We start from the raw sequence: 18,133 nt of genomic DNA, 5'->3' as shown, positions 1-18,133 counted from the left end.
GTCAGAAAATAAAAAGATATTAAATAGGAATTGTAATGCTCATAGTAAGGCTGATCTTTTTCCTCCATTTGGTGGTAATCACAGAATAGGAAGATTCCTGAATCTGTGTGGAGCCCAGTCTAAAAAACAGTTACGATAGTTCAATAATATAACTAATATCAAAGATTTAGTTCTTCATTAAATTATTATGCATGTACTACACTGAGAGATGTACTAAATTTATTAAATATTTAATTCAGAAATTCTAGAAAAAGGTTCAAAAATAAGGCCTCAGTCTTACCTGGTTTTGGCAAACTCATAGAATATAAGCTAGGAGGCTCATTTTACTTTTAAAATACTTCTAGAATATAGTAAACTGAGAATTTAAAGGCTGTTCTGAGAACACACAGAGAGCCTTCTTTCTTATTTCTTGCTCCTGCTTTAGAAAAATTGAGTACAACTCTTTAGCATGATAGTAAATTAAGATCAGACATAGCATTTTAGTTGGGAATTCATAGCCCTGAAGTGAATCCACATTTCCAAGTAATTTTCCAAGTAATTATTTGTAAATGAGTGCCTGGGGTTGAACCAGATGTTGTCTCATTAGCTTTAACACTGTAATATGGAGAGAAAAAAAAGGAAAACAATAAAGGAGCAATAATGAAAAAATAAATGGAGTGTGTACAGAACAGTATTTACTTGTATTGACTATTTTCTCTGCAATAGGTGGCATAGAATTTCCATTATATAAAGCAACTGACACACAGATAAGTCTACTGTAACATTCAAGGTTGTATATTTATTATAGACTTTGCTATCACTTTCTTTATTTTTTCAGTTGGTTTTCTAGTAAGTGTGGTTTTGGGAAAATTTGGAAAGGAAGACAGCCATTCTCTGCGTGAATACATTTTCAAAAATCTTTAAACATAAATTAGATACATCAATTTCCCCTTTAAACTAGTTTGGTGTTAAGGGAAAAGTTAAAATGGTTCATAACTTACAAACTGGCAGGAAAAGCTGAAGTGTTGAGTACTAAATAAAGAAAAGGATAGAAAGCAGATACCCAAAGTATTAAGCAGAATACTTCTATTCTTTTTTCCACTTTATCTTTTACTTTCCTGCATCCTTCTGGTAATTTTTTTAGTGCTATAAATTCTCCAGCTTTTCAAACTACTGCCGAAAGACTTATCTACCTAAGGACAATCAGGAAAATTAATCTGAATTTAATTTTTAACTGGATTAATTAAACTACATTAAATCCCTATGTAAATACACTTTCTCAGAATTAAAATGGCTTTTATTTAATATTCTTTGGAAGTGAGTTAGAGTAAATCAAATTAAGGTCTCTTTAATATTGCTTAAGAATGTCCATCCCATAACTTCAAAGTAATAAAACTACCTCACCTAAATTCAAACCTTTTGTTGTTTTGGATTGCTCTTCCTGATGAGGTCCACATGGACAAGCCACCCCTCTAACAATTTTTACTACCATTTACAACCCTTTTGAGTCTGACCTTATTTGATTTCCGTAACTAAAATCTGTATTTATATTAGGCTTTTTTTCCTTTATCACATAATGTGAAAGATCTTACATTAAAGAAGAACTAGAAAAATGTCTTCCATTTTCTCCTTATTTATTCTTTAAGGTTTAATTTTAAGCAGATTGTGGACCAGCTTATTCAGCTTTCAAAAATAGCTCTTATTTCTTATTCTCAGAGTCAAAGTTTTTCTGTGGTAAGCAGCTAGAAAAATGTTAGTGTGCTGAATTTTTTTTGTTTCAGTAATGTGTTTAGATTCATCAGCATTTCTGAAGCCATCAAATCTTGGGGCTATTTGGATTCAACATTTAGAGGCTGACTTCTCTTCCACATTTAACCATGTAGCATCTTCATATCCTTTGCATAGCATAAAATGAAAAGGTAATTTGTTATTGATGAATGTGTCTGCTAGTTGTCTCAGGTTAGCAGCAGAGTAGTAATGTAGCATGCCTACGTGTTTGCAGAAGCTGGGTGTGCCAGCGTAACTACCAGCCCTAAGGGCAAGTAGAGTTCAATGCCTCCTACAATCAGCTTGCTATACTCTTGAGGCTCATGGATAAAAAAAGAAAATGTGTAGCCTTTGGAGAAGACATGTTGCAAAGCATGTAATTTAATGCGTTCCTTATTAACAGAGGTAAGCACCCTTGTTTGTTCTGAATGACTAATTCCCTTGTATGTAACCCCAAATATGTCTAAATACAGTAACAAAATGACAAATATATTGTCTCATTGGTTCAATGCAAAATGGATTTGCCAGTGAGATTCTGTGGCAGCCATTGATAATGACTTATTTTTATTAAGACCCAGATTTTAAAAGCAAAAGCAAGCAAAGCCTATAGTATTTAATTCTAATTTTTTACTTCATGATTGATAGTGGAAAAAACAACCATGTGGCCTTTTGCCTTAACTATGGAGTAATGGTGATGGGAGAGAGGAAGAGACAGGCTTCACAAAACACACAGCTGTCTACTTCAGATGTGGTGCTTTGCATCAATCACAGGCCCAAGAGTGACAGGAATGTGGAGTAAGCTTGCACTTCTGGAAGCATAACTGCTTGTTCTTCAGAAACATGTTAGTGCTCTGTCACTCACTTTGACCAGATCATGAATTGATTACCAGACCAAAACTGTAGTTTAAATAAGGACAGAAACAGACAAAACCAGTCAGAAACGCATTTGTTACTTCTCTGTGGTTCCTTTTTTGCAATGGAGTATCAGTTAAGTTCTGACTTACCACTGGTTTTGTTTTTCCCTCTTTTACTGCAGTTTATTATGCTGACATACATCTTTATGTTGGCCTGGCTTGGCGTTACAGCTTTCACTTCTCTGCCTGTTTACATGTACTTCAATCTGTGGACCATTTGCCGAAATGCCACCGTAGTGGATGGAGCTAATCTCTGCTTGGATCTTCGCCAGTATGGTATGTGAATGAAAAGCACTAAATATAAAGCAAAATTTCGCAAAAGAAAGCATCACTTTGCTTTGCTTCCGTGTATCTGAACTGTTTCACTTCAGATTTGTTTCTGAAAACAATTTCAGAATTGTTTCTGAAACAATTGTTACGTATCTCTTTCTATCCTTTTACCCACTAGTCAAGGCAGTATATTAGAGATGCACTGCATTTCCAGGCCTGACAAAATTGAATCAACATTGTCCATCTTCCTAGAGTACTGAGAATTTGGCTTGGAGTTTCTGTTCAGCCTCTTCTTTTGGAATTGCTGGAACTTGTCTAAAATGCTTAATTAGTCCTTTATCTGGAGAATGACTTTTTAATCTTGTGGTAGGACACTGATTTGGAGATGTAAGATCCTAGGTTATCATCTGTCTCTGCAGAGGTGAATTGGGACAGGACAAGATTCATTGCTTGCAAACATTTTGATGACAATACAAATGGTAACACTCTAAGAGGCTGGTGGACAGACAGAGCAAGGCTAAAGCCTGAACTGTGGAGGTTAGAATAAAGTGGGGATATACACATACATGTGTTTTGAGGGGATGGGAAACTTGGACAAAAGGTGGTTTGGAATCTTAAAAAGTTTGAGAATTCTTGCTTTGGTGATGATAATTCAATTCCTTTCTGCCACAAGACTGATTTGAATCTAGATATCCTGGCCTTGATGGTTTCTCAGCCCACAGAGCTTTGGGTAATCATACTCTCGTCAGGCAGTTCCTTAAGTCTTTCTTTTGTTGCCTTGGCCTAATATAAAATAGCAGTATATTTTTAATTGTGATTTTGAGATATAAAAAATGCTGTATTGCTTAGGAATGAAACAGTTGGTTCATATTAAACATTTCATTTAACCTGAAACAAAATATTTCACATTATTGTTTTCATGAGAGGGGAAAAACCCCCACCTTTTTTCAGTTTATTGATTCCCACCCCCCTTGCCCCAGCATGACAGGTGAGTTGAGAAAGGAATTATCTGTACAGATTTCATCACGAGTATTAATTCTTTTTCTATGACCTTTTATTTTGCTAATATTCATGCCTATTTTTTGTTATTAATTCTATTTAAAATGTGCATAGAACACTAACATATAAAATGTGTATTCTGTGAATGTACCTGTTTCCTGTAAATTCAGTGTAAAACCCACTGATTACTAATAGGAACGAACAGTGCCATTTTTCATGATAACTGAGTTATAGCAGTTTTCTTCAAGCTAGTCTTTGATTTAGTATCTTGACATTAGCTAAAGGAAACAATGTAGCAGGTTCTAGTTATTCTTGCTGAGAGAGAAACTATTATTATAATGAAGTATACATTTGAGTAATGCTTCTATGTAACTTGTGAAAGAAGCTTTGTACCAGATCAACATGTCTGAAAACAATGTACAGCACATTTCTCCACATGAGGGTAGGGAATGTTTGTGAACAACATGATAAGAGTATATACTGGTTACAAATAATTTTTCTGGTGTTTTGATTGTGCTGCTCAAAATCTGGAATGAAGGTATTTTCAAAAATGGCTGAAAAATTATTACCTGCATGTTTCCTACTAGGGCTTTTACTAAATAGATGATGTGTTAGTTTTGTGATGGCTGAAATTATCACAGAATCGTAGAATGGTTTGGATTGGAAGGGACCTTAAAGATCACCTAGTTCCAACCGCCCTACCATGGGCAGGGACACCTTCCACTAGACCAGGTTGCTCAAAGCCCCATCCAACCTGGCCTTGAACACTTCCAGGGATGGGGCATCCACAACTTCTCTGGGCAACCTGTTCCAGTGCCTCACCACTCTCACAGTAAAGAATTTCTTCCTTATATCTAGTCTAAACCTACCCTCTTTCGGTTTAAAGCCATTATCCCTTGTCCCATCACTACATACCCCCGGAAAGTCTCTCCCCATCTTATAGACCCCCTTTAGGTACTGGAAGGTTGCTATAAGGTCTCCCCGGAGCCTTCTCTTCTCCAGGCTGAACAACCCCAAATCTCTCAGCCTCTCCTCATATGGGAGGTGCTCCAGCCCCTTGATCATCAACAAAAAACTGATTTTCCTGTTAAAAACAGTTCTGCAAAGCAGCCAAGAATGTGTATTTCTTAGTTCTTCTGGCTTATATGAAGTAATATGCTATGTACTAGGAATACTAAATAATGTGAATATCTATTCTGCTCCAGGTATTGTAACTATTGGAGAGGAAAAGAAGGTTTGCACCACATCAGAAAGTTTCATCAAGATGTGTGACTCTAATGAGGTGAATAAATGTGATAATATTTTTGGCAAATCCGTAATATATGTTATAGTTGGAAGTAAATGATGTGTGTTTTCTTCTTACTCTTAATGTTCTAATTCTAGCTATGGTGATGAAATAAAATCCCAGTGGAAAATACAGTCAGCAAGTACCTTTCCTAGTCTTTTACTGCATACCAAATTTAGTCAGTGCAATTTCTCCAGCCATTTGTTTTCTAAATACACTTGTATTTTGTTTTTTCAAGAATTCCATTGTCGTATATTTTTACTGAGATGTTTTTGAACGCTAATGCACCTGGTGCACAATGACTAGGTCTATATAATGAATCACTGTTTGAAGATCTTATGATTACTGTTGTGACAGGAGAGTAAAGACTTCAAATGGATTTGACCAAATCTTGCAGTGTGTTAGGATAATAACTCCTAGTACATTTTTCTTTGTAGTTTTTCCCTTAGGCAAAGGCCACCTATTTCAGTGCAGCTGAGGCTTCTGGTTTGTTTTTTAAACAATCAGGGATGAAGACAGGATGAACAAATTTACATCTATCTCACAAGAAAAGAGGCTAAAATTTTGATCCCTCTGAAGTCAGACGGTGCTTTGCTAAATGTTTCACTGGGTCTTACTATGTTTGAATAAATCCTTTTAGAGTGAAGGTACACAATCTGCCTTCATACCAAAACCATCTAAGAAAGTGCAACCCTTGCTGTGCAGTCAACACTCAGTGGCTGCTGTGTAAACCAGATCACTGAAATTAAAAACAAATGTAATGATTTGGTTTGGGGTGGGTTGAGGAAGGTGGTTAACTTGGATTATTTAAGTAACCTGGTTTATATTATATCACTATGAACAAATTTTATTGGCAAATTTCGGAGGGAAGTAAATCAATATATGAGGATGGAAAGCTACAGCTAATGAAAGGAAACAGGATTTTCTTAGGCTGTCTCTGCCACTAGAGAAATGACCACAAACAATTGTAGATCTGGTAAAGTAGTATTGTAACTAAATAAAAAAAAAAAAGAAAAAAAAAGAAAAAAAGTGCTGGATAGTTTATTTTTAAATAATTTGCCTTGTTAATATTTTATGATTTAAATACAATGTTTTTTAAATAGAAGTATGCTTCATCCCTGATATGAGTATTGTAACAAAACCAGCACAAGCACAATGTCATGTAGTGATGTCAATCTTTTGGAAAAAGTATTAGTAATCATTACTTGTGTAGAAGGGTGGCACCAGGGAGGTAATTATTTGCTCTATGTTGTTCTGACTTTTCATTCAGTTTCTGTTTAGTGTACCACCATGAAAGTCCTTTTCTTTGTCCCCCTTTGCAGCTAAACATGACATTCCACTTGTTCATTGTGGCACTTGCTGGAGCTGGAGCAGCAGTCATTGCTATGGTAAGCTACCCAATACTCTGTACTTCCATCATCATCTGAATTGCTAATGCCTTCTGGTTTTTACTTAGTATCAGTTATTCAATTTCCATACTATCACTCAATGCTATTACTGAAATATAGTTCTGTAATTCAATACTGTCTCTTATCTTTTTTTAAAATATATTGATGGATTCCCTTTGAAGTAGAATATAATTACTTTTTTTAATAAAAACCCCACCTTTAAGTACATGCTAAGAATTTTTACTATTCTCTTGCTGTGTTCAGCCAACTGTCTGAACTCACGTGCCTGTCTCATGATCATAGTAATATACTTTTATGATCTATGCCTTTCTGGGTATTTACAGGCTTGCTATGCTGCTATTTTAGGAGCAGACCCTTTTTGTCGGTTCTGTGCGTATATGTGAATGCGTCAGTTTTTCTGTCAGGACTGATTTTTGCTTTTTTTTTATAATGAAGTTTACTTTGAATTTGATGACATTTTGCCAATGAGAATGTTCCACTGAGAAAAAAGTGTATGAGCTAGTGCCCTGCTCTTCTGACTGCTGTGTCTGCTTACACATAAATATATTTTTAGAATAGGCATTCTCTATCAGTGTAGGTTTGTATAATACACACTGGAATGGGAAATGAAAAAATGACTGTTACTTGGTACTGATGCATTCCATAAGAAAAGTGTTAGTGATTACTATTACTACTGTTACTAGTAATTTTTCATTGAATCCTAGGGCCATAAATTTTTTGTTCTCCTTAGAATTACATTTATAAAAAAGGACAATCAGAGAATATTCAATGAAGCTAGTATTCCTTTGGCATTAGTGATTTTTTTTTTATTGTTCTTCTCTGCCATTTTTTCAGTATTACATGACACCCTGCCAGCAAAGCAGAGACAGCTAAATGAAAAAAATATTTTCAATGTAACTTTTGTTTCAAGACCACAAATAACGATACTAGAATATAATTTATATTAATAATTAAATTGATTTTCCAAACAGACTTTTCTGCTTCTAGCTGAAAAAATGGTGAGCAAATAGTAATTGTTATAATACATGTATTAGCGTTAGGAAAGTATATCCAAGAGACCATTAGTTCTCCAGTGCATTATTGTTTTGAAGTATATTCAGTAGTAATTATCAAATGCTAATTTGTCCAGATAACAGTTCTGCATTTCAAAGAAGAGTTTTGAATCAGAATAGCCACCAAAAGATTTTCAGTGGAAACAAACACATCTTCAGTGGAAGCAAATTAAGTAGGTACATTGAGCCACGTAGTTTAAATACATGATACTTTCAATGAAGTTTAAAAAAAAACAGTTCAAAGCTCACAGTACCATATCAAAGATGCCATAGATGTGTTACACGAAGCACTAGTCCACTAGGAATTCACTTTGATGGCTCACATTTATTCAGATATTTTTGAAGAGTTACCCATACCCAAGTATGCTTTTTATTGAATGTTGTGACTGCCCAGTGCAGGCATAACAACACTGTTTCAACAGAAATATAAGTTAAGGATCTAAGTGCTAGTAAATTGTGTAGCATCCAAATGCTTGTAAATGTGTGTTTTATGAAATGTTTGCAACTGTGTTGTATGTATTTCAATTTTGTAATTAAACTGTTTTTAACCTACCATTGTGATCTGTTAGGTACCTGGTGAAGACTAGCACATTCCACTCTTTGATGGTGGTAATTTCTAAAACTGGCATACCAAAGCACATTTATAGGTTGCGCAGTGTGCTTCACATTGACACAGTAGCCCAAAGACTGGGACAAGACATGAGAGAAAGTTCAGAATTTTGTGGTTGGACATGCAGATATTAACAGGTTCTTTCTTTAAGGGAAGTTTGCTTTCCCAAGCAGGAATTAATTTAGGGGAGGGAAAATGAATTTTGGGTCCTAAATGTCTCTCATAGGAAGAAGAAAACATCTTTTTTTCCCCAGATCCTACGCTCAGATTAGTAGAAAGTGGTAAGCTATCAGCAACAGGCTAGGGTAAGGAACAAAATCTGCAGAAGGCATTTAAGGCACTGGAGAACCAATGCCTTTCCCTATATGTGCTGTTGCAAGAATAATCACAAATATGATTTAATGCAGTTAGTCTTTGTATATATCCACAACAATAGCAGATCTCCATGTTTCTGAGATTTAACAAGACTTCTTAACAGAAAAATGAGATTAAAATACTATTTCTTTACAAAAAAGAAAGCTTCTGAATTTATTGCACTTTTAAAACATTTCTTGCAGGCAGTTACTTTAAACTAGAATAGTCCATACTACTTACTAAAGTAGTAAGTATTTTGTATTTACTACCAGCCAGTAATAGTAGTGCATCATCAATGAGACTGCCAAATAAGTGAGTTGGTAAAATATGCTCTTTTAAATGACATTTTAAGTCATGACATTGATATACTCCAGCATATCCTCGCTTCTGGATTTGTGGACATTTGCAAGTGCCAGATTATTTAATATGTGCAGATTTCTTTAACTCTTTTAATGTCAATATTTGTCATTAAATTCACCAAAGAAATCAGCTTGTTCATAAATATTAAGACCATCTGTCACTGGGATAGTTTTCATGAAACCGTATTTTAAAAATATGTAGTAATTTATTGCAAAAACCACAAAAAAATTGTTAATACTTGCAAAGCCATTTGGTCACAAGACACAATTTTCCCATATCTACTACTTTAATCTCTCTCTTGGTCTCAGATTTGTATATGAATGTTAGCATTTTTTCACAATTCACTAGCTGCTTCTTTAGTCTCCAAAGGACAATGCTGGTTTGGGGTTCAAAAGGAGAATTGGCCTACACGTTAGGATTGATGTATAGAAAAACTCATATTTTTTACAGTATATGTCAGGGAAAGCTTTATTTTGCAGAGAAGGAAAAAGTCAAATTGTTCATTTTGAAAATTTATGATTCTTAGACTTGAGCCCAAGATGCAAAAAACCTGATAGAATTATTTACATTGTAGATGCTTTTTGTGAGTCTTGAGCACAGAAAAAATAGCTGTGATTTTGAATCATAATTAATTTGGACTATGTATGATTCTGAACATTATTGTTCTTTCTTATGTCTGAATGGATAATAAATAGATACAGAAATGATCACTGAAGTAACACATACTAGTTTTACTGTTGTCAGTGTTGTGTCAGATAGCAACAGAAGACATGAAGTTGTTTAAATGTAAACTCATCCTGCCTGTGATGTTTTCCCAAAACCACTATAGCAAAACTGAATTACGAGAGACACAGTTTCCCTTCTCAAAAGTTACAATGTGAGCAGTACTCTTCTGCCTGAACTTCCGCAGAAATTATGTCCTGTAAGGTGGAGATGCAATCAATTCTCCTGAAACAAGAACAAGGGAAATGTATAAGTGGTCTAGTCCCTCTCCCCCAGTACGATTGTGCTCCTCTGCAGGATATTAGATGCATGTAAGGGGAGGAAAAAGTTACTTAGACTTCTGCCCTGATGAGATAATGATGTGTCCCAAAAGGAAAGGGAAACCAAAACCAAACCAAACCCTTTCCTAGCTTAGATGCAATTCTACAGTTTTGAAAGGTTGAAGCATACTTTCACCTTATGAAGAAATCTAAGCAGGGATGTTTCATAGGTGTGGAAAGACCCTTTGCTGTCTTGCATATGTCTGTAATTGAAACATCCCGAGGCAGCGAGCTGCCCCGCTTCAATTTGAATAAGCCTTGACAGGGCCCCACTGGCTTCAGGCTATTCAGGTCAAGGAATTGTGAAATGCAATTAGACAGCCACTTAGAGATGACCTCCTTAGTGTGCCAATGTTATCTAGGAACTTGGTGTTAAACAAAAAACCAAAGGTGGTGGGACTGTTAAACGTATATATATCAATATATAACATGGATATATATTTGAGATTATACTCATTATATAAGCTAAAGTAGTTGTTTCCAAGAAAGTCATCCTACTTATAGTGAATGTGAACTCCAAGAGTTTTCAACAGTTATTCCAGAAGTTTGCTTCTGTAACTTTTTAAGGAAGGGATGGGCAAAGAATGGAAGTTTAATGAAGGTCAGACTGTGGCCAATGTACCTTCAGAAGAGTTTGTCTATTTTTTTAGTAGAAGAAAAATGCCAAGTGAAACTGCAAGACATTAGGTTTAAATTTGTCTCTTACTGGGTCGTTACCAAATATTTTGTGAGGATAAACGTGCCTGCATGGTCCCATTTTCATCATGTATTCTTCTGTTGCAAGGTTTTCTGCCAGATGTGTTTTAAAAGGTCAGGAAGACGTGAGTACACTGCTCAGATACCCCCACTTCTAGGACTCTCATGTCTACAATCTGTTTGAGGATCAGATTCTATTATTTAATTGAAATCTTACTCTCAAAGGACCAGCACTGGTGTTTTCATTGGATGCAAATTGTAATTGCCTGAGATGACAGAATTATTAGGATTACCAGCCTGTTTCTTTTTATTTTTCTCAAGAGTTTTACTTTGGAGGAAATTTAAGGTATTTCTTTCAGTGGAATGGGGATTTGGCATTAGTGTCTTTCATTTGATCTAGAAATGCCTGATCCAGAGACTACGCATGGTGAAAGCTTTTGGAATAGCTGAGTTAGTTAGATACAAGGTGTTTCTTTTTCCTGTGTGCTAAATTATGACCAGAACGTGTCCCAGAGTAACGCAGTACATGCTGCCATCTCCAGCACTTGCACTGTCATCATGGGTTGTGCTGCAAGCGTTGTACTGTAGATATTAAGAAACTCCTAAAGATACGTCAAAATACTACTATCTGTAGTCGTCTTCCTAGAGGACAGGTTCTCTGAAGACTTCTTCCTATTTTATGGCTCCTCAACTCAGTCTGTATTCCTCAGATAGGGATTAACTGGGTGAAATCTTGCCATAAACCACAAGGACAAAAAAGACACCAAAAATATTTGGTCCTTTGAAGGGTTTCAGAATGCTTTCCTTGATCTTAATTATCCAGATTAAGAAATGTACATTAGCCTGAACTAATCAGCAACAGTTGCCACCAAACATTTGTGGAAAAAGACAACATTGGAATTTCCAAAAAGGAAAGAACATACTAAATTGGTTCTGTTCATTTGGTATGAATCTAAGATACTCATATATCTACAACAGTCCAATATGAACAGGAGAATTTGCATAATCTCAGGGTATTTTTATGATTACTTTATTCAATTTTCCAGTAATTGAGTCCTAGTTTAGTTTCTTGATTTCTTAGGAAGGGGTGGAATTTTTCTGATTTCAGGAAATTTTCTGTGGCCTCTGGGGCATTTGATTAACAGAAGTTTAAGAGATGCTTTCATCAGAAAGTATCTGAAAGCCTGCTAGGGGAGCAATAAATGTTCAGAGAGTCCTAGAATAAACCAGTCGAATACCGGTACTGAACATTTTTATTTTCTGGCTGAATACAGAGCCAACAGAGCACATCCTATGGTGAGAGGGAAACAAATTTTGAGAAGGTCAGAGGCTCCTTGCAAGCAGATCCAGCAGACTGAAGGTAGGACATTTGAGGTCCACCTTCAAAAGGAAAGCTTTCAAAGTCTGCAAATGTCCTGAAACGCCCAGGCCTGGGAAGGTGAAATGGACTGGAGAGCAGTTCATTGCTGTAACAGGCAGCCGAAGTAGCCTTTGCACTGTAGATGGCCACAAATGTGAAGACTAAGCAAACTAACTCCAAGAGGGACTAAAGGCAGATAGCATGTGACTGCCTGCCCCTGAAGGAGGAGTTTTGAATAAAGTATTTGTGGCAGCAGTTCTTTGGAGGCCTCAGCTTCATGCCTTGTATTGGCGTTATGTTAAAATTTATCAGTTGTTTGACCATTCATTGCCACCATTCAGAAGACTGGACATCTACCAGCTGTTAAACTCAGTCACTGGCAGCCATACTGTGATGGGTTAACCCTGGCTGGATGCCAGGTGCCCACCAGAGCTGTTCTATCACTCCCCCTCCTTCTCAACTGGACAGGGGAGAGAAAATATAACAAAGAGCTTGTGGGTCGAGATAAGGATAGGAGAGATCACTCACCAATTACCGTCACGGGCAAAACAGACTCAGTTTGGGGAAAAATTAACTTGATTTATTACAAATCAACCGGAGTAGGGTAATGAGAAATAAAACCAAATCTCAGAACACCTTCCCTCCACCCCTCCCTTCTTCCCGGGCACAACTTCACTCCCGGATTCTCTACCACCCCCCCAGCGGCACAGGGGGACGGGGATAGGGTTTACGGTCAGTTCATCACACGTTATTTTCTGCCGCTTCATCCTCCTCAGGGGGAGAACTCATCACACTCTTCCCCTGCTCCAGCGTGGGGTCCCACCCACGGGAGACAGTCCTCCACGAACTTCTCCAACGTGGGTCCTTCCCACGGGCTGCAGTTCTTCACGAACTGCTCCAGCATGGGTCCTTTCCACGGTGTGCAGTCCTTCAGGCACAGACTGCTCCAGCGTGAGCCCCCCACGGGGTCACAAGTCCTGCCAGAAAACCTGCTCCGTGGGCTCCTCTCTCCACAGATCCGCAGGTCCTGCCAGGAGCCTGCTCCAGCGCGGGGTTCCCACGGGGTCACAGCCTCCTTCGGGAACCCACCTGCTCCGGCGTGGGGTCCTCCACGGGCTGCAGGTGGATATCTGCTCCACCGTGGACCTCCATGGACTGCAGGGGGACAGCCTGCCTCACCATGGTCTTCACCACGGGCTGCAGGGGAATCTCTGCTCCGGCGCCTGGAGCATCTCCTCCCCCTCCTTCTTCACTGACCTTGGTGTCCGCAGGGTTGTTTCTCTTACATGTTCTCACTCCTCTCTCCGGCTGCCGAATACAACCGTCCCAACTTTTTTTTTCCTTCTTAAAAATGTTATCACAGAGGCGTTACCACTATCGCTGATTGGCTCGGCCTTGGCCGGCGGCGGGTCTGTCTTAGAGCTGGCTGGTATGGGCTCTGTCGAACACAGGGGAAGCTTCCAGCAGCTTCTTACAGAAGCCACCCCTGTAACCCCCCCCGCTACCAAAACCTTGCCACACAAAACCAATACACATACCATGTGATTTTTACAAACTACTAAGCTCCATCTCAAAGGCAATTAGGGTGTTTTACATCCTCTATTTATAATGGAAAACAATTGCAGAACATAATTTTTCTACCGGTAAGATACCTTTCACTGACTTTCAGATTAAATTTATTCAAAGCCATGTGAAAAACATTTGTTCATGTGACAATATTGCCAGTATCCTTTGGTGTTTAATCCTCAGATGTATTCATAGGCATTCTGTTTTCCCCATTCGCTAACATAAATAAACCAAGCTCTTTGGGAGTCTATCATCATAGCTCATCCAGTGATTTGTGTTGGCTGCAAGTGAGTCAGGTCCAATCTCCAATACTCACCAATAAGTTGTATAATAATCACAGGCTGTGGCTTTTTCCTGCCTTCTTTTCAGATAATTTTTAATTTTGTTTTTGGATGGAATGCTTGGAAAGCTCTTAATTTTGTTTTCTTAAAAAAATAAATAAATGTATTTTTACACATTCAAAAATTACATGGAACATGAACTTTGTTCCTGCTCCATTCAAGATGTATACAGAAGTTGTCTTCTAAAAACATACAAATCACTTTTTTTGTTTTCTATACGTTTCAAAGAATTACGTAAATAAATTGTGGTATAACTAATATAACAGTGAAATAAAATTGCTAAATTAAATGGTGACAGGTGCGTGCCCTTTTAAGACCTCAAGTTTATTTGTAACTGAATTTTGTCACATTTTCCCTAGCTGAACATATTTTTCAATTTTTGTCAAATTTTTTGTAAATTAGCTGGTTTTGACAAAATAGCTAGAGTTGTAGATGAAAGAAAGAAATCATGGCTAAATGGAAAGCTAATGCTAACTTTAACAAGAAAGAAAAAGCAAATCTTTCTGTAATTGTATTAGATATGTAATCGTAAGACTACGGATGTGTCTATGGCATATTTCTAGCTTAAGCAACTGCTTTAACAAACAGTGATTCAATGGAGAAACGTCTGCAAGAAGTAACCAGAAGACATTTTTCCATGTAGTTTTGCAGGCTAGCTAAAATAGTAAAGCAGTCATGATTTGTTGATTTTTCAGTTAATTTTTTTTGTAACCATTGCTACCAACTCCTAGTCACTGTAATAGTAACAGCTGTGAGCTGAGTAATCTGAGGGTTAATGAAGCTCAAGCTTGAACTTCACATCATGTTGCTGTACTACTTCTTGCCTTAATGCTCAGTTCCTTCTCGTGAAAACCCAGTCTCTGTCCTGTAGCTTTCAAGTTTCAACTTGCTCTATTCTGACTAGCTCTGTTGGTTCCTAACTCCGTGTTACTTCTCTTACAGGTCCATTATCTCATGGTCTTGTCTGCCAACTGGGCCTACGTGAAAGATGCTTGCAGAATGCAAAAATATGAGGATATTAAATCAAAGGAGGAACAAGAGCTTCATGATATTCATTCGACTCGCTCTAAAGAGCGGCTCAATGCTTACACATAAAAGAAACCTTGTCTTACTTTCTAACATGTGAATGCTTTGTTGTTTAACTAAAGGCCATCCAACCATTTTAAAAACAATTGAAAGTGCTTCTCACAAAAGATAGTTTGGGTGACTTACATATCACCCATGTACAATTCTTGGTTGTCTAGCACTTGGTTTCTTAATTAGTTCTTACTTTGTGTGACCATTATCTACCACAAAGCTCCTAAATAGCCTTTCCTGAATCCTTTTGAGCTAATTAGTTCTGCTAGATCAAGGATACTAAACTATTGTCAAATACAAATATGTGTTTGATTTTTTTAATCACTTTGTATGTGTTATGCATAACACCTTTTGCATTGTTTCTTATATGTTTTTGGAAAAAAAGTAGCTTTTTATACTTTTTAGTTTTGAGTTCAATTAACTACTTTAACTACAGGTATACTTCAAAGGGACCATTGTACGTGATGTACAATATATAAAGAAAACATTCTGATGACTTTCTTTTATATTTGGAAAACTTGCCAGATGGACCCTGATCAACTTGAATGAAGGTCCTAAGAACGTTTTAAACAATCAAAGGTGCAATTTCTAAATTTGTAATAGTGGGTAAAAAAAAAGAAAAAAAAAAAAAGAGAAAAAAGAAAAAAAGGAAAAAAAAAGAAAAAAGTGCTTCTTATCTTTGTTAACATTGTATTATTATTGATGTTTTTAAAGAATATTCTCTTGTTCCAAGTTCCATGGGTGATAATTCCTGTTTGTATTGTGAGCATGCAGACTGTGGTGCTAACAATGCATGGCCACTTGCCTTTTGAAGGAATTCAATACTACAGCTACCTGTTAAAGAGTTATGGTATATAGACAATTGTTAATTAAGTGATATAGTTATCCATAGTTTTTTACAGAACAATCTCTCTTCAATTCAATGATGGTTATGCTAAATTGGAGCTGTTCATGTGATGATGTAAGAAATTACTGCTTAGCTACATTTATGAAAGTAATATATCAAAAATACAGTGACCGTAGGAGTCAGATGTCTTTTTACCTGCTTTAAAAATTTAAATGGATTGCACCTGTCTGAACTGTAAAAGATATATTAAAGGAGACTTCCATAAATGTTATAGCTTGGCTTCTAGCTTTCCTACACATACTGGTTTACCTGTATTATGTTAAAGTAAGGTGAAAGACCAATACAGAGCTTATTATTTGAAAGTGTAGTAATATATTTGAACCTTTATTTTGATAGGAAAATGTTATCAGAAAGATAGGTCATCTTAATTTGAAAGAATTACCTGTATCAAAAACAAAACAAAAAACCCTATTTAAGAAAAGTCAGTATTATTGGACCAAATTTGGTGGATTTTTTTTTTTTTTGCCTATTTCTAATGCTACAAGAATGCTGTAAAGTGTCTTTTAAAGTGATGTAGCCTGACAAGACATTTTTGTCAGTGTTAAAAATCTTAGGTAGTTTTGTGCACTTATTGGACCATTGTGAATTCTCTCTCAGTGTAAGTGCATTTCTAATAAAACTTCTTGAGTAAAACTCTTCTTTGTACTATTACTAGTCATGCATCATCAGTAATTTTTAACAATTCTTGTAGTAAGTAGAGGGTAATACTATAGTTACTTGTGGCATGATAATGCATTAAGTAGTATTAGTTGATTGAATTATTTTTCTTTTTTCTTTTTTTTTTGCTTGTTTTGGGGTATTTTTGGTTGTGTTTTTGATTTGGGGTTTGATTTTCTTTCTTTCTTTTCTTTTTTTTTTTTTTTTTTTTTACACTTAGGCTGTCCTATGGGGTCAACAGTTTTCTGATAATGTGCAGTACCGGTATTACAGTTCTGCAAAAAGTATTAGGAACCTCTTCTGGATTCTATATTGTAGTGTTTCAGTTTTGTGTCTTAAAACGTTTGTGCTGATTTTTAAAACTATGTCTTTTAAACTCATGTAATGATGTTAATGCTTTTGGCTCTTCTCTGGTATTAGAGTTTGTATTTTCACAAAGAATGCTTTGTAGCAGGCATTACAATTAATCTGTTTTGTACATAAATGTGCCAACAGCTTGATGGTGGCGTTTTTGAAATGTAGAACAAAGTGCTTGCAAAAATGTAATAAACACACTTGTGTACTTTGTGTACTTATTAATTGTTTGTGTCGTGTAGTTTTTTCTTTGCCCATACCGGACAAATCACTGTAACCAGAAATGGAAGAAGCTTGTTCCTTCTATTGTCCTTGCTATTGGAGGACTGTTCTCAGTATTATGCATTTTTTTGTACAACCTCCTTTTAGATGCTCAAGGAGATAGTTCCTTTAGCAGAAATTATGAGAACAAAGAGTAAAATTTAAAAAAATAATAATCTGGAGATGTTACATTAATTAGAAAATATGTCTTTGTCAAATCTGTGACAAAAAATTCTTATTGCAATGAATAATTAAAAAAAATATAATCTGAAGTCTAAAGAGTGATATTCTTATCCCCTTTCATGACACATTTCCCTCTGGCCTGTACCTTTACAAATCACACGTAGGTAAAAGTAGAGTGTGCAGCCTTTCCATGGCTAGAAATTGTCCCTCAGTTTGGGGTAGTTTGTTGCACTGAATTAAAACTCCTGGTCAGTGCCCATGTGCAGATTGCTTCAAATATGTCTCTCAGTCAGTGTTTAGTGTCAGAAATGATATAACCTAAGAATAAGAGAGTAAAATAATTTCTAAGAGCAGAATTTTATGGTCTGGGAAGAGCCAGGTAGCATGAGCCACACTTGTTACATTTTTAACATATCAGTCAAGAGAACAACTGGGCAAGATTCACATTACTGCAGTGTCATTTGGAACAGCTCAACAGAAGCTGGTTTGACATCAGTTTGAATGTTGCTGAGGATACTAATACCTGGATATTCCAGTAGCTAATGCTTTAAAATCTTGATAGTGATATTGCATTACTTATATGCATGTAAAGTTATTTAAATGGTTGAGAGAAATCTATAGCTGTGCCAATTAACATGATATCGCTAAGCAAAATTAATTAAAGTACCATTTTGCAATGGGTTTGTTTC

At 36.4% G+C, this 18,133-nt stretch overlaps 1 protein-coding gene across 1 annotated transcript in view; it reads left to right on the top strand.

Moving 5' to 3' along the window:
- Positions 1-17,225, top strand: part of GPM6A (glycoprotein M6A) — a 127,914-nt gene extending 110,689 nt beyond the window's left edge. Inside the window, exons 4-7 of the mRNA XM_052779362.1 lie at positions 2,783-2,936; positions 5,135-5,211; positions 6,537-6,602; positions 14,948-17,225. Of these exons, the coding sequence (XP_052635322.1) occupies positions 2,783-2,936; positions 5,135-5,211; positions 6,537-6,602; positions 14,948-15,100 (450 nt within the window). The 3' untranslated portion in view covers positions 15,101-17,225. The remainder of the gene's footprint in view (positions 1-2,782; positions 2,937-5,134; positions 5,212-6,536; positions 6,603-14,947) is intronic.
- Positions 17,226-18,133: the final 908 nt, after the last annotated feature.

The sequence above is a fragment of the Harpia harpyja genome, chromosome 2, assembly GCF_026419915.1.
Source record: "Harpia harpyja isolate bHarHar1 chromosome 2, bHarHar1 primary haplotype, whole genome shotgun sequence".
Taxonomy (NCBI): Eukaryota; Metazoa; Chordata; class Aves; order Accipitriformes; family Accipitridae; genus Harpia; species Harpia harpyja.
The sequence above is the reverse complement of the archived record's forward strand: the minus strand, read 5'-3'. Positions and strand labels throughout refer to the sequence as shown.